This window comes from Accipiter gentilis, chromosome Z (genome assembly GCF_929443795.1).
Source record: "Accipiter gentilis chromosome Z, bAccGen1.1, whole genome shotgun sequence".
Classification (NCBI taxonomy): Eukaryota; Metazoa; Chordata; class Aves; order Accipitriformes; family Accipitridae; genus Astur; species Astur gentilis.
Genome location: NC_064919.1, coordinates 8,814,240 through 8,840,796, shown reverse-complemented (window position 1 = coordinate 8,840,796; position 26,557 = coordinate 8,814,240). Strand labels below are relative to the sequence as shown.

The 26,557-nt window shown below is 38.4% G+C and overlaps 1 protein-coding gene across 1 annotated transcript in view; it reads left to right on the top strand.

The window, feature by feature from the left end:
- Positions 1–26,557, top strand: part of MSH3 (mutS homolog 3) — a 121,104-nt gene that overhangs the window by 53,471 nt on the left and 41,076 nt on the right. Inside the window, exons 12-15 of the mRNA XM_049795132.1 lie at positions 882–991; positions 12,363–12,495; positions 21,623–21,810; positions 25,322–25,490. Coding sequence (XP_049651089.1) covers positions 882–991; positions 12,363–12,495; positions 21,623–21,810; positions 25,322–25,490 — 600 coding nt within the window. The remainder of the gene's footprint in view (positions 1–881; positions 992–12,362; positions 12,496–21,622; positions 21,811–25,321; positions 25,491–26,557) is intronic.

Sequence of the window (26,557 nt, the reverse complement as noted above, 5' to 3'; positions counted from 1 at the left end):
ATGGTATTCTACTAAGCAGATCCTGAAAAGGCCGAAGTCTGCTCTCCTGAAATCCAGGGCAGTGAGCTTGCTGTGTGCCCTCCTCGCTGGCTTAAGGATCTTGAACTCCACCATTTGATAGTCACTGCAGCCAAGGCTGCCTTTGAGCTTCATGTTCTCCACCAGCCCCTCCTTGTTAGTGAGAACAAGGTCTAGCATAGCACCTCTCCTCATTGGCTTTTCTGTCACTTGGAGAAGGAAGTTGTCATCAACACATTCCAGGAACCTCGTGGATTGCTATGTGCTGCTGTGTTGTCCTTCCAACAGATATTGGGGTGCTTAAAGTCCTCCATGAGGACCAGGGCTTGTGACCATAAGGCTGCTCCTATCCCCTCTATACAGGGCCTCATCCAATTGGTCTTCCTGGTCAGGTGGTCTGTAGCAGACCCCCACTATAATGTCACCTGTCCCTTTCCTTCCTTTAGTCCTGACCCATAGGCTCTCTGTTGGTTCTTCATCTGTCCCCGGGTGGAGCTCCATGCACTCCAGCTGGTCATTGACATAGAGATCCCTCCCTGTCTCCCTGCTTGTCCTTCCTAAAGACCCTGTATCGTTCCATTCCATTCCACTCCAGTCATAGAAGGCATCCCAGCACGTCTCCATGACACCAGTAAGATCATAGCCCTGCAGTCTTGTGCACATCTCTAACTTCTCTTGTTTATTCCCCATGCTAAGTGTGTTTGCAAAGAGGCATTTAAGTTGGGCCCCCAATGAAGCTGACACTAGCTGGAGTGGCAGGAATTCCTTTGTGCTGCTTTTAAGCATCATAGTGTGGTGAAGATCCTTTCACTACATCACTGATTGTTCAGTTAAAAATAATTATGCTATTTTTATTATTTTAGACTGATATGAAAACAAAAGGAAGCCTACTGTGGGTCTTGGATCATACTAAAACTTCCTTTGGACGTCGAAGATTGAAGAAATGGGTAACACAGCCTCTCATGAAATCCAGGTGAGATAGTTCTTTATCTTGGGCTAAATCTATGTTTTAGAATTACCATGTTGAGCATGACCAATGTATTTATTTTTCCTGAAAACCTGAGATCCGTAGTAGAGTTTACATAGGAAATGATACGATAGAAGATGTGGATGTTATATATAGGTTTGAAAGAGTTAAACCGCTCTGTTTGGGCACAGAACATCTGAGTGGTTCAGAGGCTTAGTTTTGGAGCAAGTTAGAAATTCTTATGCAGAAATCAGGTTAGATACCATTCTAATTCAGTATCCTTTTTCAGGCAACAGATGAGGATTACCTGCTGTTGGAGGATGTTTTATTCCTAAACTTGACAATTAATGTTTGATGTCTTTCTTGCTTCACAAGTACTTACATCCTTAATGTATTTAATTTGTTCTAAAGTAGCTGTGGATGTTTCTGTTATCCCTGTACACAGTGTATTGCATATGAAAGTATTTCTTTTTATTAATTCTGAAATGTGATAATTGTTTGGTCATTCTTGTATTTTGAGCTATGCTTTATTAAAGCTTTAGAAATGCTTTATTTTATAATACTATTATGCTTGGGTTTACTTGTCTGTCTTGAAATGGACTCCCATCTTTTCTGATTTCTCTTTGCAGGCTTTATTGGAGTGTTGTACTTGAATATGTAGTAAATAACAGTATTGAGTGCATGGAATGTTTGTTGCCTGCATTTTAAGTTTTTGGATCTATTCCTTTGAATGTGTATTCCATGAGCATTGTCAATGTAGAGTTTACTCAGTTGTCACTTTGTTTACTTCAGCGATGGCATATAGAAAATCCTTTTGGTTTGGTTATCTAAAATAATTTTTCCCTCTGTTTTACCTTTGTAAATATATTAAACAGTTTTACTTTTTTATTAATTTTTAATAGTTTTAAATAGTGAGGTATACCAATGTTTTAGCGTGTTGCTGTTGTTGGTAATTTACAAATGTTTCTACAAATGCATTTTTCTTCCTTCACCAAATTTAATATATTAAAGTAATATATTTCTGAAGCATCACTGCTAAATTTTCTTATTAGTCTTTTTGTAAGGATCTTTTCTCGGTAGTATAAGAAAAGCACTTAGCTATTTTTTCCCTCCTATTTTGTTAGTTTAGCATATTAGAGACCCTTTTCAATTGTAGGAGCCATACTGGTTTAACTGTTTCACACTGCAGTTTCTGACAGGGATTTAATAGGTTGACTTCAGTATGTCTTTTTTTTTTTTTAATTCTTCTGATAATTTCCTTTATGTATCTTACCTACTTCAAAAAGGCTTTTGATGCAACCATCCTAAATAGTATTAGACTTTATGGAAGTTGATTATGTGCCTGGTGTTCACCTTAAAAGCATATACATAAAATTTCTGGACCACTTTACAAGAATAAATTGAAATAAATTATTTTATTTCTTTTCCTGCCCTTGAGGCACCTTACTACCTTTTGGGAATTGTTTGTAAAGTTGTCAGAGGGGGGAGCCAGAGCACAGGCCCTGGTCTGGTGTAGTGGCAGCACTGAGGATGGGGACCTGAAAAGGAGCACCTCTAGGCATTTTGCTCCCAAATGATCACACATGTGATCAGCAGGTGAAATAACATTCAACAGTAAAATAGACAGGGTTCTTATCCGGACACAGAGAATAGAAAACTGCTTGCCTGGGGACTTCAGGCCTTTTTTCCTAACCAGTAAATTTAGTTTAGATTCTCCCTTGTCTCAGTGCAGAACCAGCTTTACAAGTTTGCAGTTTGGGTTTCTTCTCTTTCTCCTCTGCTCTTTGGTACTTCTAGAGATTGATACTTCCCTTGTTCAGCCTTCTTTCTCAGTAAGGAAGTTCCATGGTTGGAGATGACAGTACTCCTCAGTTGAAGCTAATAAAGCTATTTTGTTCTGTGTATTTCTCCCTTTCTGACTCTTAAGTTATAATTTCAAATACTTAGTGCATCAGACATTTGGCAGTATTGTTTCCAGTAATGCACAGAAATGCACTTAGAGAACATTCTGTAATTGTAATTCACCTGTGCCTCCTGGAGTGACATTTTCAGAGGAAGTAAGATTTCTGTACTGCATCTTTTCCAGTCAGTGGGTAGGTGCATTTGCCTTGGTGTATCAAAAAGTGAGAGGGTGTAATTACTGCTTTATGCCTTGTAGTTGAAAATCATTTGGGATGATGACTAAATTTCCAGGGGAGAAACCATACACTAGGTTGAGTAAAGGTAGAATGTGTACAGACAGCTCATTTGGGCAAACTTGACGATATCCATTAGATTATCGGTGATGTAATACATTTAGAGACTTGCAAGAAAAGGTTTTAAGCACTAGACATGTGTGATCACTTATTCACCTAGGTATACAAAGATGAGGAGATAGGAATGTATGAGTCATTGAGGACTTATCTTTTTAGGAGAAATCAGGAAAGTCATTGTTTTTTGTAGGTGTTACATCTTTGTGGATTATAGAAGCATTATGTCACCTTGCCTATCATGCCTTTGAAATGAAGTTCCATCCAATGGTTCTCTCCCCCCCTACCTTCTGTAAGGGGAGTGGAAAGAAAAGGAACTGGAAAGCTGAGTTGCTTGGAACATTTTTGACTGAATGAAACGTGCTGTTTCCCTGTCGGGCAATGGAGTTTCAGCAGGAGAAGGAGTAGAGCTGTGTGTCATTGTAGTCGACAGCAAAAGGGCTAATGACTGGTCTCAGGATACATTGTTGTAACACAATGTGATCTTTATGTCTTCATGTGTGTGCAGCATTTAAAAATCATTTCTTTCCTAATACAAAATTAATCTCAGAACCTCTGAAGTTGATGTGAAACAGTCATTAATTTTTCAACAGCTACAGGAAGACAAGAAAGATAAGCTTAACACAGGCCTGGTTAAGCAAACCTGGATCTGGTTTGCATCTTTCTTTTGTTGTTGTTGTTGTTGTATATTATGGTTATGTTGTCCTACGGTGGTAGTATAAAAGAAACTGCAAGGAAGTTGTTGCCCTGCATGTGGACAATCTGAAGCTTCATCTCTGCAAAATGTGCCTTTCCTTGTCTTATATCCATGGTCACTCCCTCCCACCCTCATCTTTGCATCTCCCTTTCCTGTTCCCTGAGTGTTATGACTGGCTCCAAGCTATAGCAATGCTGTTTACCCAGTCCAGAGTCCAAACAGAACACACAACTGTGGAACAAATACTGCATCCTTTTCCTCGTTGAGTATTAATTTGTGTCTGTGCCTTGCTCAGCTGCTCATTCTTGCATGATTTGTAGGGAATTTCTTTCCTTGAGATCAAACAAACACCTTCCTCGACCTTGTCAAGGTTGGCTGGAATTGAACAGAGTTCAAAACTGAAAAAGGCGTATGAGTAGCACAATTATATGGAGATTTATTATTTCCATATTAGATCACGCTGTAAAGCTAATAACGCTGTGACTAGGTGCTTAAAGTAGAACTTGAGATTGATGATAGATGTATCGTACTGAGCAATTTATAGCCGCTGTAGGGGTATATGTGTAGAACTCCATTCCTGTGCAGAGAACTCTGTGGCCTGTAAGTATAGAAAGCATTGCATAAGAGAAATTATTTTCCCCCCCCAGTCTATTCCTGGAGAGGTAGAATATCCTTTAAATACCAGTGGGTGGACATCATGAAGTGTTGTTTCTAGTGCTGTAGCCAGGGAAAAGGTAGAGACTTTGCTATCAAAGTGAAGGATAACCTGGAAAATGCTAGTGTTTGCCTTTGTTGCCAGAGTGCTTAGTTTATGAGTTAGAAGAGTATCTAGTGCAAAATTTTAAAAGCTTAGGTGTGGGGGGTGGATAACTGGAAGTGACAAAATGTTTGTTGTGCGTGTGACATTAACATATTACTTTGTACAATGCTCTTTCTCTCTTTGGGGTGATATCTACTGGTTTTTGAGGGTATTTGTGGTTTGAAGTAGCTTAAACAGACTGAGTGATCCACAAGTACCTAAACTGTATTTCTTTAATATTCTGTTGACTCTCTTAATTTTTTAATATGTTATGTATGATGTGTGGAAGCTAATGTAATGAGGTTAATGATAAGATTATGGAGACCAGAATGCCCTAAACATAGAGTTCAGAAGTCATGCAACTTCCAGCACGGAAAGCTTGCTCAAGGCTTTGGGGTGAATAGGCTTTGCCCTTGTCAGCCTGTGTTAAACAGGAAAAAAACCAACTCTCTCACCCACGCACACAGCATCACGTCTTTGTGTTGGGGATACACGTCAGTTCTGGTGTACTGCAAGCCACAGAATACGCTTAGTGTACTGGAGTAAATACAGAGCAAAAAATTAAAAGCTTCAAATGTAACATAGTGTGCCACAGGAAAAGAATGGTGATCAAAGGTTTCATTAATGTTTTGGGCCTCCGCCGTAACAGAGAACTTGTGACATAAAAGTGGGCAATGCTTACCCCACCTGGAAGCCCAAGGTCCCTCTCTCTGCTTTCTGTGTGGACCCTGAGCTGGTGGCAACGTGCAGCCAGAACAAAGCTCAGTGTTTTCTCTGTGGTCCCAGTGTGCTGCCCCAACCAGCACCCTGCTGGTATCTCTGGTGCCGGTGTGGTGGAAGGAGGCTGGAGATAGAGAATTCTCTCTTAATTTTTCCAGACCATTAGTGTAAGTTCAGAAGCATGGAATTAGTTAGTTAAAAAGTATTCCAGACCTCATCAAATACATACTGACAAAGCCTCTTTTTGGGTGCCGCAAGGTGTATCAGCAAATCAAACACTTAAAGCCTTGTCAGGATGAGCTCACCTTTTTGGCCCCAGATTCAACCCAACCTGTTGATGTATTTCAGCTTTGCTAATGATGTTGTTGATGTTCTTGTCTCCAAGGCACACGGTTTGCCAGAAGTGAATATGGGACTTCAGTGGTTTATTTGTAGTCAATTTATACTCATCTGATCTTTGTGTAGTTAAAGCTGATGTTTAAATCTCAAGGAAGGAGAGAAATTGTATGTATTTAGAGAGTTGCCAAAAACATCTTAACCTTTGCTTTGCAGGCTATAGAACCCACATTTTTAATTACCACTCAAAAATAGGATTTCCATTTTTTTCCTGTGATTGTAGTACCCTTTGTGCCCCATTTCTTCCAGTTCTGGATGAGAAGATGCTTTTATTGAGGCTGAATTGCAGCCTTGTAGGATAGTATTAGTAGTTACTATTGGTCTGAATATACTTCTGTCTGCAGGAGCATAGAATGATTGTAGCTTTAGCAAATTCAGAACTGCAGACAGTTCCTTATCTACCACTAAAGAAGAGAAAGAGTGTAAACTGGTATTACTAATGCACCATAACTTTTATTTGAAGGATATGTACTGTAGAACCGAGAAGAAGAAGATCCCTTTATAGTGATGTTGGCAACAACATGTCTTTCCTAATATAAAAATAGCTTGTTCTAAATCCTCTCCTTTGAATGTATTGAGTGCTGTTTTATTTATACTTCTATATACAAAGTACAGTCCTAAAGGAACGTCTTTCAAGTTTGACTTTATCCTTGTTCCCATAATTAAAGAAATCTGGGCAGTAAAACAAACTACCTAAAGGTCTTTAATGAAACCCATCTTCACAGTTAAACTAGTTACCATTTGATATCATCATCATCTAGAGCAGGATTAGAATCTTATTTTGCAGCAGTGATTTAGGAATAAAATCCATCTATCCTACAGCAGAATTTAATGGGCTAAATTTTCCTCCTAAGAATAAAGATTTTATAGCATCAGTGCCAATATAAAATGCACAAACACGGGTTACAGCATATGCCTCGGATCACAAAATTGTTGTAGTAAAGAAAAAGATTGCACCATCATCACATACATTCATTCATTTTTGCTAGCTATGTTTTGGTACCATTGAATGCTGTGTCTAACTCCTTATAAATGTAGTAATCAGGCATTCATTCATGTTGGCTAAAGTAACTAACAGTTCCCTTTTTTGGCACAGATAGCTGAAATATATTGTGTGTGAACATAAACAAAAGTGTTTGATTACCATTTGCATATTTTATACATTCTTTTAACAGATGTGAAGACAAAGTTTATAGTGCTTGTAGATTGCTGTTAAGTATTTGAGATCCATTCAGGAATATTGTCTTCTCATGGCTGCATGTTTATTTGGGGGAATGCTGGACCTCTCTGGAGGGGTATGAGACATGAGGAGTTTTGAGAGTAAATTACCCTGTTTCTCCTGCACATGGGAAAACAAGTGAACAGATCCAGAAGTACGTTAAATTTTTTTAGGTTTCACTTAAATTTCACTGTAGTAAATATAAAATTACCCTTGTTTGTACTTTTTCATTGTGGCTAATGTGTAAAATTACAGCGGTCACAGCACAATTTAAGTTCGGAATTTATCCCATAAAGTTAGACAGATTCTAACTTAGCCACTTAAGTAAAAAAGCCAGAGAGAGACTGGGGGTTTTTGTTTGCTTGTTCTTTAAAAAGACATATACAGTTTATTGATTGCATAGTGGTAATTCTACCCCAGCTTTGGGTTTTGATGGCATTAGTTGCTTGTTATGAAAGAGAGTGATCTAAAGTAGAAACACTGCACTGTATAACATGGTCTTTAACTTGAACAACTTATAAAGTCTATGTTTGTAAATTGTGTTCTGAAGGAAGGTCAAGAAAATCAAAATGTGTAAGTAAGGCAAAATATAAAGCAACAGACGTCAGAACAGCCTTCACTTTGTCCTGTGTTTGAAAGTAGCCAGTATCAGAGGAGAGTATAAGAACAGGGCAACTGGATGATGTTACCTCCCCAGAGCAGTCTCCCAGCTTCCACCAATTTGCAGTTCAGGGACTTTCTCAGGCATAGTTGATGCTGACATGTATCTTGCATTTTCCCAATGTTCAAGTAATACATTTTCTTTCTTTGAAATGCTGTAGTTAAGCAGGAGGGTGCTAGGATTTGATCTAGATAATATAGTTCATGGAGAGCAACATTTGTTTTTTCATACCCTTCATTATAGTTTTTCAGGTGTTGAATTCTTGTGACTGGTAGTTTTACATATTGCTGTGGTCTCTAAACAGATTTAATAAAATTAATTTCTGTTTTATACACTCACTGTACTTGAGCTATGTCCTTACCATGATGAATGAACTCATACTTTGTGCATTTATCATAAGTTAAGAGATTAAGTTAAGAGCTTTCTGATAAATTTGTATTTATTTACCTTGTATAAAAAAAAAATCCTCATATGACTGAAAATTTTCTGCGGTTCTTATATAGCAGTTATATTATCAATTTCACTCTGCTTTAAATGTAGTGATATATCATCACATCTAAAAATGTTAGGTTTGCTTCACTGTACGAGAGATCAGCAGATCTGCTAGCACACTAGCAACCAGCAATCCTATTTAGATTGTTAAGATGTTCAGATGTTAATTCAGTGCAGTGCATTTGTATCTGCAGCCTTCTGCTTTGTTAAAATAATTTTTAGTTCAGAATTCAAATATTTTTGTATTTGCTAATTTTCTGTATTGTTCACATCTCTAGCAGCAGAATAATACAGGGGATTATCTCATGATTTAATTTCAACTAGAATAAAAAATTCTGCAGTTAGATTTTGTTATGTTTAAATACATTGCAGAGTGATTTTAGTATTGTATTAATGATGCTATTCTTAGATGGAGAGTTCGGCAGAAGTAAGCGTATTGCTTTTAGTCAACTGACTTATGTTACATTATTTCACAGAAGATTATTTGGAAAATTGTATAGAGCTTAGATTGCTGACATGGTTTATACAGATGGGAAAGAATAGGCTAATACTGCACCTAAATAGAGAATGAAGTAGTAGCCAGTTTATAAAATGTGAGACAGTTTCTTAGCATAAGCTGTTGAGTTTTTTCGTATAATGTTAGATTCAAATCTTCTAGTAGTGGAATTTTTTTCCAGATCACGCTGAGCTTAGAAACCCTAAACTGTACATCAAATATGCTGAATAACTGTGCAGTGCAGAACAAATTTCTTTTGAGGTAGTTTAACAACTGATTGGTATAACATATTGATGCTCAACAAAATATTTATTAGTTTAAGTAAAAATATTTGATGTTTAAAAGCATACTTTGAAATTCATCATCTGGCTGTTTTTATCACCTCTCTTCCCTGTCCTTCCTTCCTCGTACATGTGGAGTTCTACATAATACTTCACTATACCTTCTGGCTTTTGAAATAGGAATCCCATTATGTTTTGTTTACAGGTGGAAAAAATGGGTCATTTGATACTGGATGCCATTTTCCTGACCCTTTCTTATTTGTAGGATTAAAGCAGAAAAACTGTATGGATGCTTAGTTTTAGATTACTGGAGCTACAGTAACATAGCCATATGTGAGGATGATTAAAGTGCAGATTAAGCTTTGAAGAGAGGAGTTTTTTGAATATCTGCATCTATTTTACATATTATTGTATGTTTTCCATTGGCCACATAGATATAATCATGCCATTTTAAATTAAGTGACAGTGTTCTGGAACAGAATTCTGCTGCTTACATGTGCTTTTTATAATGAAAATACAGATTATTTTCTTCTTTAAGGTACATGTGTTTATAATTCAACATTTCAATACTCCTTCACACAGAGGAGTGTTCCAGGGTCTCAAGCACAGCGAATTTTAATAATTCTCCATGAAAATGTAATTGTGGCTGATGATACTGACCTTTCAGAATTTCAGCGTAACCGTTTGCTAGCTTCAAAGCTGCGTACACAGGGTATTTTATTACTTTGTCACTGATTCTAACACTTCTCAATTTCCTTTCTATTATCCAGCTGTAGTTTAGAGTGCCTCACTAATTAATGTACAAAGCTTAAATCTCTGCTGTCTTGAATACACTGTGAGCATGCCAACAGCTTGTTCTTTGGTTATTTGGTTGCGTAACTTCTAGTAACCCTGCCAGTCTACACCAGATACATGATTGTGGCTCTGGAGGATCGGATTTAAAGCTCAGATATGTTCTGTGCTGAAAACAGCCCCTACGGGTCTGAGCAGTTGCACCAATGGTAGCTGCTGTCTGCTGCTGTTGCTTGTAGGTTGCCTGGCTGCCCAGAGGAATGGGAGAAATGTTTAATTTTGTGCATTTGCCATTGCTGGAGGAGCGAAACAGTGATGGGGAAGAAGGTATTCCTGTGACCTGCAACAGGGCTGCTAAGCAGAGCCTGCGAAGTCTGACATTTCTGTTTTCCTTACGGCTGGGAAAAAACAGTCTTTTATGATAGTGGAATATTTTGGGTCCTGTAGTGTGATTGCAGAGTCTGCCGTCCAATTCAGAGATAACAGAGTGAGTTCCCAAGGTCAAGACAGCAGAGAGTCTGACCCCAGTTCCCATGGTGGCTCTGGAGGAGTGCATCTATCTGCGCTCCAGGTAGATGGTGGCAGGTGGGGCACTGCAAATCCTGGCGATGTACAGAGAGCCTGCTCTGGGCATGAATATGTGTCACTCGTGGCAGAGGAGGGAATAGTTTTACTGTTTTAGCATAAAGCAGTATGTCACTGAAAAAATCCTGGTACTTAAATGCCGTTAGATTTACGTGTATCCAAGTGGACATCCAGTCATGATGTTCTCCCTTTCACATGCAGTGTAATAAAATTTCAAGGACTCATAGATTTAGCTGTCTTCAGGGGCAGAAGCCTCTAGCTGTCAGTCTGTTGTAATGTCTGCAGCCTGTTGAGCTGCCTAATTTTGTTGATTTCCTCATGGATAGTATTTTTTAGCAGCTATAGTGGCAAGTGGCATGGCAGTTCTGCAATAAAAGCCATGGGCAAGACAGGCAGTCTTCCCTGAAATCTTACATTTTAATTGCATCCTTACTTTTCATCCTTCTGTGCTGGCTGAGCTCTAAGCATCTCGCTGGTCCATGAGAACAGACATGGGCTGGGCTGTATTTGCCTTGCACACTCTTGGCCAGTATATGAAGTGTTGGTATCAAAAGACTGCTTTCCTCTTAACCTGCAAGGGTGGACAGACACACACATAGCAGCATGGGGATTTTTGAACTTTCTTGTCTCAGGAGGAGAATGTTGTGATTAGGCTTAGTTGTCTTTCTGGGAGAAAACACAAGGATCTTAAAACAAGCACTGGGATGTCTTGAGGATTTTTAAAGTTTGTTGGAACATTATGTTCCAGATTCAGCCTTACTTGCCGGAAACTTTCTGAATGCTGGCTAACGCCTTCCCGTGCGCTGGTACCCACAGAGTGTGCCCAGTGGCACGTTGGTGCAGGACTCTGGGGAAACATACCTGGAACATATGTTTTTTGTTGTGAAACCTCTGCAAATCTTAGCACAGCTTTCACCTAGTTGGCACTGTTTTGTAGTGCACACAGTTACCTCAGAGATAAAGCCTGAACATGGAAAAGCTACATTCAGAGGAATCATGCTATTTAGCTTTGAAACATCTCTTTCACTGCCATCTTACAGTGAGCTAGCTACCTTTCGCTCTATTTCCTTTGGGCTGCATGTGCTGACAGTGCTTTGGTTCACTAGCTCATGAAGATAAACTCCTAACCTCTATGTTTTGGATACACCCATGTACCTCTAATCTCAGTCTTTTCCTAGAAGGAAGCATTGAGACAATTTGGTTGCACAAAAAGCAGAAATGGAGTTTATCTTAGCTCTGCTATCTACAGCCAGTTCATGGATATATTGGAAGTTGTAGCTATGCCATTAGCAGCAGTGTGGCTCAAGGAGAACCTTGGCAGTAGGTTGTCCATTTTAAAGCTCTTTTCTGACAGTAGCTGGAAGAACATGATTGCAGGAAAGGTGCAAATAACTATAGAATTGTTTCTTCACATAAAAGTGTTTTCTAATTGATTGACTTCAGTCCTGAAATATGGAGATTAATGTTACAGGGTTTTAAAAAGAAAGAAAGAAACCAAAAACCCAATGTGGTTCTGATTTGTATAATTACCAATTGCTGGTCTGGATCAAAAGTAGAGGGGCAAAATGGTAACTGATATCTATACCCTGTTGGAATAAAGTATGCTACATAGAGTTCAAATGTAATCTTCCCCCTGCCCCTCCCCCAGGTACTTGTCTGCAAATTTAGGGTTGGATATTCAGGAGTCAGTATTGCTCATATTACATACCACTAGAAGAATGTGTAGACATAGGTACTGAAGTGTGTATCTGGCTGTTTTGAGCATAGAGAGGGATCCAGAATCTTGCTTGCATCATGAATCAAAGCCTAAACTTCTCTGCATTTCTTAATTCTTCTACTTACCTACTCATGAGAACGTGGCCTTAGTCAAAGTTTAAAAAAAAACACAACAAAACCAAAACAAACTAAAGGAAAAAGTTCACTAGGTATACGCCTTCCTCTCAGAGAAACACAAGTTTTATTTATTGATCTTATGATTATTCTTTTACAGCGAAATAAATGCCCGGCTTGATGCTGTGTCTGAAATTCTACTGTCAGAATCCAGTGTGTTTGGTCAGATTCGAAATCTTCTTTGCAAGCTGCCAGATATAGAGAGAGGCCTCTGCAGTGTTTTTCACAAAAAGGTATACCTGTAGTTACCCTAATTTATTGTTTTCTAAATGGCGTCATTCTATCTTAATGCACTTCCATAGTTTTCACGTTTGTTTAAAAATATTTTCTTCTTAGCAAAACTGAGGCTGACATAATAAAGGGATGCAAGTTTATTAAAATTGGTTTTGCCTTACAGTAGAATCTTATTTTATTTGTTATCAGTGATATGCTGATAGAAGAAATGTCCGAGTAGGGTTCTAGAATACATACATCGTATTGCTAATGCAAGGAAAAACATCTATGGTACTCATGATTTAGTGGCTGGTTTCCTGAGAGGGGGTGGTGCAATAGGTCCTTGTGCCATAGGTCCTTGTGCCATAAATTATTTCCCTTTAAACAAAGCATTGCATTCTGTATGCTTATCTAAAATCACACTTGCAAGTAAAACCACTTGGCTGTAGTTAGCTGTTTTCAAATGAATGTTAATTTGTTTATAAATTCTATAATTTGGATCTCACTTGCACATTTTAATAAGAATTACTTGTAATGAGACACTGACATTTCTTAGTTGAAGCCGATTAATGTTCTAATAGCACCTGTGCAGTACTTCATGTTCTTTTATTTCACTGTTATATTTAGAGGTTTTGACAGTTTGGTTTAGATAAAGGAATAGATGGGTAGAGGGAGAGCAAAGTTGTAATTTCTTTGGAAGGTACAGCACAAAGGTTTCCTCTCTGAAAATCCAAAACTCAGTTTTCATATAATTTTTAAAGCCCTAATGTGTTGGAGCATTAGGCACATGGAAAGACTTGCATATTTCACTGAATGGATACAGAGGTCCAGCCATAATGAACTTTATGAAAAGAGGGAGTATGCACCAACTTCTCCATCCTCTAAAACATACCATTCCACAATTGTTTTTTCAGAACAGCTGTCCAGGAATTACATAGTTCACTTTCTAATGGTTTAACTCATTTCAGGTTGAAATACAGGGATACAGCTGTATTTCACAACATTCTGGCAATCCTCCACTGCTAACCTGTGCTTCCTTTTTTTTTTGTTTTTGTACTAGTCTGTATCTGTTTTTTCAGGTGTCCCTTCCTGTTGTAGGACTGCTTACCCTTCTCAGCTTTAAAGCTGGCATTTAGGTGGAGCCATTCAGAGACCTGGGATTTTCATGTGATTTTTGGAATGAGCTGACAATGTAGTCTGTGTTAACAACAGCCACTGTGGCATGATGATACATGTTTAGTGAACCATATGTTGGAAAGAAGTTGCAGGAGATAAGTGCTCCAGCAGAATCCTTAGGAAGGGGAAATGAGGGGGAAAAGCTCCAAGCATACACTTTTCCTTTGATGAATTAGCTTCACTTGGTAAAAATCTAGTTTGTCATCCATTGCAGAACACTGTGGAGAGCACCCTATGCACTGCGTAATCCCTGAAGATCTTTAGGACTTTGAGGAGATGACAGTGTCCCTGTCTGTTTTGAATAAAGAATCAAAAGCAGACTCTGGGAAACAGATTTTGCAGTCTAGACAGACAGTGAATAGAGTCTGAAGAAAGGTCCCTACAAAGCAGATATAGTCAAGAGCATTTACTGGTTTTCTTGAATATTTGGGTTTTTTTCAAAATACCCAGTCAATGCTGCCATTTCAGTTCCCACTGTAGCAGCCTTTCCAGTTCTGTTAATTCCAGATGTCCATCTCCACATGCTCAACATGAGGTTCCCTGCAATTTCATTCCCGTTAAGGGATCCAAAACTCTGAGTGGAGTGCACTGGTGGCTTAACTGAAGGAATGTGCTTGTTAATCCAGTGTTAACTGCAGGAAAAGCAGGTCAATGTGACAAGTATTGCATCCTTCACGCCCTTTAGATTTCAGTGACGTTAGTATTTGAGGAGGTATGTTTCAGGAAGGGAGACCTCTGAAGTATACAGAGACAGCTGGATTGTCTCAGTCATTTCAAACATCTTTCATTCATATCAGCCACTGTAGAACTTTTATTGTGCAATGCGCTTTGCACCAGTAACGTCAAGAGGAGACAGAAAGAAATTTAAGGCAAAACAATGCTCTGGTTTGGGACTGACTTTACAAGGCAAAGCATTCTTATGGGAACTCTGCTGGTAAATTACATCATTGTATATTTTCCTGGTCTGACTGTTAATTTATTTATTTTTACTAAATCTGCTAGTGATTCTTATCTGGTAGCATCATTCAAATTGGCAATTGTTAATCTGACCCTCAACAAGTTCTCATTACCCCAAACCCAGACCACCAAAAGCGATTGCTGATCTACCCCCAGGTACAAGCAAACTGGAATTAGAGCAGCATTCTTGTAGTAGGAATTAGGTATTACCTTGGGGGTCATATTACCAGCTCCAAGTTTGCTCCAGCCTGAAAAAGGACTATGGGAATAGTTAAGGAGACAAGAGCAATGTTACTGTTGCTATGGCGAGTGGAATTAATACAAGGACTGGTTGTTCTTCTCAGTTCCTGCAGCTCCAGCACCTGACATCTTGCCAGGCAGAAACACTGTCAACAGCAGAATGGCCTTACCCTTCTCCATGGCAAGAGAAGGATGGCTGGAGATGAACTGTTTGAAGAGTTGTTGGTAGCATTCAGAAGTTGACTTGAAGGGAAACTGAGAGACAGGGAATTGTCAAGAGTTTTGTCTTAATAGTGTCTGGAGCTGATGCAGAATTAGGTCTTGCTGGAAGACACATCGGTTCAATGTTTTCCATAACCAGTTCAGCTATGCCCTCTAGCCCCTGGAGAGACCCACCAAATAACAGAACAAAAGTTAGACCATGTGCATTTCTTTTTGTGATCTCCATCTCAGGGCAGTGGGAAATATGAATGGCAGGACACTACTTTTTGTCTCAGTTAAAGTGATGACTGCTTAGCCTTGCCTTGGGGTGCACAGAATGGCAAGAGAGCAGTCAGAGACCTATAGTTGAGTCACTTTGAAAACCAGTACAGAGTAAACATGCCATCAGTACTGTTAGAAATGTGTCCTGCAGGGCCATCCTGATGGCGCTTGCTGGTTGCATGCCTGGTTTCATGCAGCGTGTTTCAAAAGATAAATATTTATACAGGCTTGATGCATAAATGTTTATCTTATTTGTATCCTTTGCTCAATAAACATTATTATTTGACTAAAGCTCAGTCACCAAAGTGGACAGGAATCATAACAAATGGTCATTGAATTTGCAGAACACATTAAAGTGAAGCTGTTTCACTGAATTCCTATGAAGGAGTGAGGTCAATAATCAAACCATACCAGGGTGTGTAACAAAGTGTCATTTCAGTTTGTTCTGCTCTTAACTTCAACTGTAGGCTCTCCCTCATTTGGAGCTCGTCACAAGTTGCTGCAGTTGGGAAAACCTGTTCAATTCTGAATCAGTGTCTAAAAATTTGCTGCCCACTTAACCAGGCTGCTTACCTGTGCAAAATAAAGCAGGCAGTTTCTACAAGGGGGGGCATTTGCTGCTTCACTGCCTACAGCCTCCCTGTGGGATTTGTCTTTCAGTTTTCCAGTGAGTACGTCACTACTTCACTGTCATGCTCAGATTCCTCAGAGGAGAAAGGTGCTGCTCAGCTGGGTGCTAAGCATTTAAAATCTTTCACATAAGCTTGTCAACCAGAATGGTGCTGAAAATGTGCCCTTCCCTGGAAGGTACATTTGATACTTCATTGAATATGGTGTGATTTTCAGAAGATTCAGAGAAAATTGTTGTGTTTCTGATTTTTTTTCCTCTTATTAAAGCAATACCTGTTATATGTGCCAAGGAAATTATTGTATGTATAGAATGATTAAAATAAATTCTCCGCATAGCATAATATATTGTTGACTTCAGCTAACACATCTTATGGGTTTTTACATTTTTTCTTCTAAGGTAGCAGTATGCATATCTTGTATATACTGTACTTTTAATCTTTTAAAGAATTTGCATCACAGATATTTTTAGATTTGCAATACTAAATGCTGATTTGAGCAAATTGTTCCCTGTTAAGCTGATTAATATAAATAATGTCATAACAAGGGGACATAGTAACCTTAAATTTAAATACCTTATTTTTCCTAAAACAAAAATAGTATGCTCACTATACTAAAAACATAAAGGTAGCTGTTACATTTTGAAAGGAGTGATAAATGTATGCTGCATTTCAACTCCCATTTTTTTTTATTTGAAATGCTTTTGATTGGTCAATGGCTGTCAGCTGTGGGCCTCTGTGGCTCCCTTATAGATCTGTTGGAAACAATTTCACTAATGCAAACAGGGCTAAATTGCTTTCAGTGTTGTTGAAAGGCTGTTACATCTGGCATACTGCTGTGGATCTTTCATGGATTCTTCTCAGTGGCAGCCATACTATTTTCAATACAGTTTGATAAACTGCTGGTTGAAACTATTGTTTGGCATCACTGTCAACTCTGAGGTTATTTTTCTAGTGCCAGAGAAGCTGTAGCTATCATAGACAGCATTTCAAAATTAGACTTCAAAAATAGCATTGAATAAGCTTGTGAGAATCTTCGGTGTATGCAAGACTATTAATCCTGCTTTATGTAAACCATTTTTACTGTATTTTAAATGCTTCTAATTTATAACACAGTTATATATCTTTTGTAATGTTACTTAGGATTTAAGTAGAATCAGTCCCACTTTAACAGAGCCCAGCCTTTCAGAGTTACTTTTATGCATCTGTTCCAAGTTATCTGTTTGCTTAGTAAATAATTTCTGCGGTGGAGCCATTATATTTTAGATGCAAAGCCCTGCAGTGTTACTAAAATCAAGCCAGGGGAAACAGTAATACTCTGAACAAGCACAAAAGGGGTACGTTCACCCTCTTTCTTGGGAATGCTGTGTTTAACAAAGTTGGTTGCAGTAAAGCATGTTGAATTTCCCATTCTCCAAAGGTACTGTAGACTGTAGCTCACAGTAGAATCAAACAGGTTTTAACTCATTAGCTTACTATTATGGTGTGTAGACTATCAGAGTTGCTGTGAGAATCTTCAGCATGTTCATTAAGCATCCTTTGAGAAATCTCATTATAACTTTCAGGGTTGTTTACAGTGTCTTGTACATGACCACAGCTGGTTGGGTTTTTCCCCCCCAATACCTTTATAGGTGACACTGCCTTGAAATCTAGCTTCCTCCCCTTATGAAGCCTCTACCTTCACCAGCCTCACCACCCTTATTGAAGAACACCACAGACAGGTGTTCATATGTATTCTTCAAATCTTTTCCTTTTCCCACCCCCATATAGATAGTGTACTAATTAAATCCCTATTTTGTTCCTATTTTTAAAGAATAATTAAAAAAAACAACCAAACACCACCTGTTCAACTGAAGTATTTCATAGTGTCCATATTTGTTCATTCTTCTTTTGGACATTGTTCTTCTATGAATCACTTGATGCTGTCTGTCAGGGACCTACTTTGCAAGTTAGTGTGGCAGGGCTTTCAGCCTTTGCCTCCTTGAGTACATTTTGTAGTCAAGGGAAGTCTTGCAGAATTTTATCCTTTATCTGCATCAAGGTTGATGATGATGATGCAGTCAGTCATACTGTATTTTACTTTGACTTTGAGTCCAAGCCTGGATTTATCATTTGTTTAGTCTTTCAGAGCTTTCCTTTGTGCTTTGACTTCAAATGCCATTGACAGATTTACTGCTTTATTGTTTTGTTTTATTTTGTTGTCAGAGCTTTTACAAGATAAAATAAGTGAGTTCCACATTATCAGAAAGATGTTGATAAATTGCAGCAAGTGCAGGGGAGAACTAAAGTTTTCATGAGGGTGAATAATGGATTGTTTATGAAGAAAGATTAAAAGATTATGGTTTGGTTAAGTTGATGATTAAAGGAGAACAGAAGATTTAGAGATACTTGAAAGGTGTTAACAGCAAAGCAGGAGTTGAGTTTGTGTAATACAAAAGAGTAAAACTAGAGATATTGGGATTAATTTAATGGAAGGGAAATCTAGGCTATCTGATAAAACTTTTACATGGTGATACTTATCGCTTTATGGATTAGTTTCTGAAAGGAAGTGGTAAGCACATAGTTTCTTGGAATATAAGGGCCTGAGAACAGACAAAAAGAAAACTCATGGAGAAAAATTGAGCAGTTGCAGGGAAACCACCTGTCGTGGTTTAACCCCAGGCAGCAACTAAGCACCACGCAGCTGCTCACTCACTCCCCCCCACCCAGTGGGATGGGAAGAAAATCGGGAAAAAGAAGTAAAACTCGTGGGTTGAGATAAAGACAGTTTAATAGGACACAAAGGAAGACAATAATAATAATAATAAAATTACAATAATAATAATAGAGGAATTGGAATATACAAAACAAGTGCTTCACAATGCAGTTGCTCGCCATACAATGCCCAGTTAGTTCCTGAGCAGCAATCTACCCTCCCTGGTTTATATACTGGGCATGATTTCGCACCGTGTGGAATACCCCTTTGGCCAGTTGGGATCAGCTGCCCTGGCTGTGTCCCCTCCCAACTCCTTGTGCCCCTCCAGTCTTCTTGCTGGCTGGGCATCAGAAGCTGAAAAATCCCTGACTTAGTACAAAGACTACTTAGCAACAACTGAAGTCATCAATGTGTTATCAATATTCTTCTCATACTAAATCCAAAACACAACATTATACCAACTGCTAGAAAGAAAATTAACTCTATCCCAGCTGAAACCAGGACACCACCTAATGGGCCTCTTCTATCTCAAACTTCCATGGATCTGAAACAAAGAACTTAGGTTTTCCAGCAGCATTCAGCATGTAATCTCTCTGGCCTTCCCGGATGTCATGAAATACCTTGGTTAAATTGCATATTCCTTTAGTCAAATATCTACCAAACTTGCCTGTTTGGTATGACAAGTGCAGTTCTTCAGCACGCAGCCATGCTTCAGGTTAGTTGGAGAGTATCTAACAGATACTGGCTTTAAGGTATCTTCAGTTACATTTACTTACTCATGTGATGGAATGCATTTTAAATGTCTAGGAATGATTTTTCTTTGATTTTTGTTTAATATAGTCTTTATGATACAGCAAATCAGTGAACACAGCAAGTAACCTTATAAATTATTTTCTTGCTAGCCTTAGTCATGTACAACTTCCAGTGTCCATAGTAAATTGCCAAGGCTGCAGGTTTAGATATATCTTTATTCCGTGTTTATACAGCATGGAGGCGACTCTCCTATCACTGGTCACAGTAGTGACATGTATTTAATGAGAAGAGGGCTAAGGCTGTAATTGGATTATACCTTAATTTATTTTTTGTGCTTTTCAGAAGGTTCAGTATAGATAGTCTTCTTGTTCTGAAGGGCTAGTAGGCATTACAGAGCAAACTTACTTTAGGGTTTACATATGTGGGGACAGAGAGAAAATGTTTTTTTCCAGCCCAGCATTTTTGTTAATACTTGCTTCTGTGTTTGGGTACAGAAGTTATTTGGGAGAAATAACTACAGTGTAATAGATGGGATAAATGTCTTAGTTCTTGCATATGGGTGTGGGAAGGAAAGAAAGAAAGATTTCTCTCTGGGGAGAAATTGAAAGAGAAGGGATGACAAAAAATGTAGACAAGTTTCATGAAGTCGTGATTCACTGAAGCCTACATGTTCTGTAATCAATGTTGTACTGATCACCACAAAATACTGACCAGAAATTAAATTCTAGACTGTATGTTGCCTGGGTAGGAGAGAGAAAAAAAGTAGGAAGAGAAGGATGCGGCATACAAAGAATATTATAATAGAAGCATTCACTGTATCCTGCTGCCTTTCTTGCATCCTCAGCTGAGGAAAATAAAGTGGTTTTTTCAGTGGTGTCAGTTGACTGATGGGAGAAGTTCAGAAGACTGAAGAAGGAATGTTTCTACAGATCAGTAAAATGTGAAAAAATATTAGCATAATTATTTTTGGACAATTTTTTTCAAACGTTCTGAAATGGAAGTGTCCTGCAGTGCCACTGAATTCAGCAGGGTTTGAAGGCATTAAGTGTCTCATAGGACTGGGTTTCCATTTGATTATTAATATGGTGTAGCAAAATGCAAAATTACTTCTGTAAGGACCACTTCAGAATTGGTATTACTTACAGGTGGAGCGTGAGTACCTTGGGTAACTGAGAGTTGAATGGGACAACTGAGTGGGGGGGGGGGGGGGGGGGGGATTAGGAGTGTGGCAGGAGGTGAATTGTTTTGTTAGGATTGTTAACTGCTTGCAAAATCCTGACCCTGATGGCTAGTTCTTGAAAATGAGCTAAAGGTAACAAACTGTTAACACTGAAGAGCCTCTAGAATCTAACAGCAAAATATTTGAGCTGCATCAGAAGTAATATTAATGGTTAACAAGAGAGGAGTTTTGCTCTTTCAAGTCACTGCTTTTGGTGAGAAGCTGCTTTAAGGAAACCAATATGCTCCAACTCTGAGGATATCATGAAGCAAGCTCTGAAAGTGCTGTGTGCTATTGGCTCCAATCTGGGAGATTTCCTTTTGATGATACCCTGGCTAACTGACTGAAAGAGAGAGAAAAATCTCTTTCATAAGTCTGTGGTGAGGAGAGGATGAAAAACAAAGACTGGGTTAGTGCGTTCCTGGTCTTCTCATCACATAGACCTCAGAGTAACCAGCCAGAGGCTGAAGCTGGCAAAAGCTATACAAACTTTAAACAGCGACTGCTGGTTTTCTTTCTGTGTTTTTTTCTTCTTTACTTTCCTGTGTTCTTGTTCCAAGACTCTCCTTCTCTGCACCTGACCTTGTCTTTCCAAACCCTCTCTTGCCAAAAGAGCAGCCTGGGGATTCAGATAACAACACACATGGATCCACAAGCCCTTATGGACAAGTTGTGGTGCTCATAAAATTATCCAACCTGCTTTTTTTTCTGTTTGCACATTATTGTCCCATATTTCTGCTATTTGTGTACTGCATATGTTACACATCTCCATCCAGCAACAGGAATAACGGAAATCAGCTCTTGACTGATTCCTAACAACAATGGTTGAAACAATTATATGCTTTTTTAATCTTTTGCATGTGATAAGATTATGCAGCTGTGTTACAGTACATACATTTTAATTTTATTCTGTCTCATTTTCAAAAAGCAAAAGAACCTGTAGGATTTCATGGAAATAAAATACATTGTAATGATTTAGACATTGCTTCCCTTCTCAGTGCTCAACCCAAGAGTTCTTCTTGATAGTCAGCACCCTGTCTCGTCTGGACTTGGAAATTCAAGCTCTTGTTCCAGTCATACATTCTCATGTGAAAACTCCTCTATTACAAAATGCACTATTGGAAATCCCAGAACTTCTCTCCCCAGTAAAACATTATTTAAAGATCCTTAATGAAGAAGCAGCCAAGTAAGTAGAGAAAATAGATGAATCTTCCATGCCTCATAGGCTTTCTGACTAAATGTATTCACTTAGGCAAATTATGCATCTTATTTTAATATACTGTAGTTTTATATTTACATGTCTCCAGGTTGCTTATAGTTAAAGCAGAAGTGGTTGTTTTCTACAGCTTATATTCTTTTTTTAATGTTAAACTAAGCAAATATTTTGCCTACTAGGTGTCTGCCTCAGGCTGAATACTTTTTTGAAAGTTTTTCAGCTGTTTTGGGGAATGAATTTAGAGCAAAATATGTTTTGCTCATGTTAATTTGTTTAACAACTTTTTAATTATTTTTTTAAATGGAGAAGCTATTCCTTTTGAAGAGAGACTTGACCTTCAGCAGAGTGGCTGCTCTGCTGTCAGGACTATGCTTTTTACTATTTTTGTGAAAATTCATCAGAGCTTTGAGTGCCCCCTATGCTTTTTAAAAAAATCTCTTTACATACTTACGAATGACAGAGAATATAAAGTTTAATAGCTCTGAAGATTCCATGTAGCCTGTGTGATTTGTACCCCATCAGAGCATTTCTGGGGTTAGTGCCCTGTTTGTGGACTCCCTCTAGAGAATGACTGAATGAGCACCTACCGTAGACTCTGGGTGTGATCAGGCTTTTCCCTGCAGTTATGTTCCTGCAGTCTTGGAGAGGTGACCTGGAAGGAAGGAGGCTGTCTGCCCTTTTGTGTCTTAATTCTGTCCTTTGTTGGTCCAAGAAAAAAATGGTAGACAAAGGAAGAAGATGCTGAATTGGAATGAATATGCATTATAAGGGAGAGTGTCTTTAAAGAATTTGTTGTATACTGTTTCTTCTGAAGAACTGCTGCCTCCATTGTTACCCCTAGATCCTAGTTTTAATGAGAGGAAGAAGGTAGCAGGAGTCTTAAGATGCAGAATAGTAAAGCAAGAACATGAGTTCAGTAGGGGAGGGATGTGTAAAAAACCTCTCAGAGGACAGGATTTAGGATAATACCTTGTGACCAGTAAAGGTCACTGTCTTTCAGGAAAAAAAAGCAGTATAAAATCTTCTAAAAAAGGTTCTCTCATGCTATCAGGCACAGAGGCAGCCTGTCTGGCTTGCACAAGCAACCTTTCTGAGCACTTGACTCTGCAGGTTTTTGGTCTCCTTTCAGTGTTGTTTTTGTTTATACAACAGGTTGAGAGAACATTCTGAACAAAAAATGAGTATCATCCAACTTTATATCCAGATCATCCTAAACTTCCCTGCTATAAGCAAGTTTCATTTAACTTTGAACTTTTCCTCATGTGTAATATTATGAGATACACTTGACTGTGATATAACTAGAGATTCTTTGATGAAAGATATGGTACATAGTTTAATGTGTAGTTATACTGGGGCACCATAGTCTTGATCTTTTATTTTCAAAACAGACTAAAAATAAACATCAAACTTATTTATAAAAATCTTTTTTATATTTCTCCAACTGAGACTTGAAATTAAAGAAAATTTAAGAATTAAACCCTAGAACTTACTTTTATTTGCTTCTGAATTAGAGACAGATGCATGGTATGTAAATTTAGAAGTTGAGAAGGTTAGCAGGATTTGCTATGCCCATTGGACAGGTGGGATTATGAGATTTCTACTGATGCATGGTATCCAATTATAGTTGTGGCAGGTTATGAGAAAACAGACTGTGTCTTAATTGTACCAGATTTACTGTAGGTAGGTTTAAAATAGGTTTTTTCTGTCACTGTATTGATGATGGCTAGAATAGTATTCAAAAATAAGATATAACAGTGTAGGTAGAAGATACCATCATTGATCTGCAGAATGCATATATTTTATTTGCTTTTATTCAAGATGACTAAAATAACTTACCTTATGGCCCTTGTATATCTCAGACTTGTGTGGCAATATTCTTTGTACTCAAAAACCTTTCTTTCCTTGAAATCATTGTGAGTACTCATATGCATATGTGCACACACACACACTTGCCACACATATGTATACTGTATCATGTGTTAATTTTATTACGTGGATAAAATCCTGTAGTAGTTTTCAAAAGTATCTCTCTCCTCTATGTTTTTTTAGGGGGAGTTCGAGATTTGGGGTTTTGTGGGTTTTCTTAAACTGTCAAGTTTTAAATTTTTGGTAGGTATCACATAGCAGTGACAGTCTTCACCATCAGCTGCTGGCTACTAGCTATCTTTTTTTCCTTGCATTCCCATGGAAACACGTCTAATCAGCACAAAATTGTTTCTAAAAATTAGTATTGTATTTTAAAATGGTATTTTTACTGTCACTTATATAACAACTGCATTCATGTAATGCAAAATCAAAGCACAGCTTTGTGTTACCTGTCTGGTCACTGGCTCCAGTTGTAGTTTCATTCTCAGGCAAAGGCGTATCGGAGTAGATAGGGTATTAGACTTTTATTACTTCTAAGTTTTATTACTTTCAGTTTGCCAATTACTTGCTCTCTAAATATTAGATTTCAGGGTAATTATGTAATTAACTGGTACAGTTTTGTATTTGCTCTGAAATACAAATGTGTATTCCAGTTAACTTAGGGCTGATTGCACTGCTTTCTATTGTTTGCCTGATACTTATTAGGATAAGTTGAATTTTTGATTTTTTTTTATGACAACCATATTTTTAATAGGTTGTTCAGCTTCCCAATTTTAAACATTTGAATGGCATTGTCTGTTTCAGGTTTCAATCCTGAGCTGAGATAGTGCAGCCAAAACAATTCTGTCATTTTCTGACAGTGAGACTAGAAAAGAGCATTGTTTTGCATGTATTAAAAAATGCTCTGGTTAATCTTTTCTTGAGAAAAGAGGAAAGCTACTCTGAGAAATTCCTAATGACATCCTGCTTTGATGAAGGCCTCATGGGAGGGATTTTTCTTTGCATTCCTCATGAAAATCTGCACAAATATGGCCAAATTCTAAATATGTCAAAAATCTGTGTTCACGTTATGGAGCAATTATCTAAAGCTTCACACTTAATCATGACAAAGATGTTGCTGGCACTTGGGATGCTCCAAGTTGGGGCAGCAATTGCATGCCAGAATTATGAATTGAGACAGAAGGGAATGATCTTTCTTGTGCTTCCTTTTCTTGCTCTGCTCGACCAAGGGAGGGCAAACAGAAAGCTGCAGGATGCATATTCAGAGACAACAAAAAAAACAAGTCAGCAGGGTTTGGTATGGAAGAAGGAGCATTGTATGATAGAGTAGAAAGGAGCAGGAATAGATTGGTTTTGAATACATTGGGGGGGCGTAACTTGGTGTGGCCTCTTAGAGTGCGTATACAAAGTGCCTTTCTGTTTATGTAGTGTGTATGGCAGCTTTCAGTAAAAGTGCTGTACTATGGCCAAGTAACAGAAAGGCTGTATTTAGAGGGGAATAAAGCTAGTGTTAAAACAAAAGAGAATAACTAATAAAAATATGGATGTAGCCAGTAGAATTGGGGAACGTATCTTTGATTTTACTGTTATTTTATCTTACGCTTCTTATGGATAGGACTGGAGATAAAACCCAATTGTTCAAGGATCTCACTGACTTCCCTGTCATCAGAAAGAGAAAGGAGGAGATCCTGGATGTGCTTTCTAAAATCCAATTGCATCTGCTGGACATTCGTAAAAAGATTAAGAATCCTTCTGCAGAGTATGTTACAGTTTCTGGTCAAGAGGTAATACGCTATCTATTCTGTATGACTGTACCCTTTCTTGTCTAGAAAATAACTTAAAAGTCAGACTTAACTAGAGCTCTCTTCATTTAGTATGATACTTGATGAGGTCATTTGACTATAACCTTTTGTACAACTTTAAAGAACAGTTTTGTCATAGTGCCACTTTTTTATTTGTTGTCAATTACTTTACTGATTTAAATAATAAAAACATTTTAGCACAGTTGAATTTGGTTCAGTAATGCTTTGCTCTTCTGTATATGTAAAAACACTTGTATATGTCCGAGGTTAATTATGTGGCTATTAAGTGCTAAAATATTCTCAGAGAACCAGGAAGCACAGCATTAGGTTAATTTGAAGAATGGTAAAATGATTTGTAAGTACTGATTAAGACTGTAATTTGAAAGATGGGAGAGCAGAGGAACAGTATTAAAGAATGATAAATGTTATTTTACTTTTAATTCTTAGAAACGGTTGTTGCGGACTGGAGCTTTTTTTTGCTAGTTGCTGTGCAAGTGTGGGCAGGCCATGCTGCAGCAAGCTGAGAAGTTCAGTGCAAGAACAAAGAGATGACAGATCCTGCCAGATCAGGGGGGGAACTGAAAGGAGCAGTGAGGTAGCACTGTTCGGCATTGTCCTTTGGGAACTGAGAGTAGGAAGGCTGGGGAGAACTCCACAGAAAATTGGGAAAAGAAGGGAGTTAGGAAACTGAAGGAGAGTTGGGAGTAAAAGAGATGAATCAGTGAGGATAGGGAGGGAAGGAGCTGGAAGCAGCCCCATGTCACCTAGGAAGGAGAGAAAGGTGAGGACCTAGGACGCTGAGAAAGACCCAAGAGGCAGAGCAGGGAGCAGACAGGCAATGCTGAAAGTGAGAGAGAACGTGAGAAGGGATGAGTTAGAGATGGCAGCATTTGATAAAGACCTCGGGTGGATATTTCTTTTGATGGTCAAGATGAGAAGAGGAAACTTGGCTGAAGAGCTGGGTAGGCTGTCAGCATGGATGCTGAAGTCCAAGAGGAAACATGGAAGAGTGCGTCCGAGTATTGTGTGAGGAAGGGATGAGCCAGGAT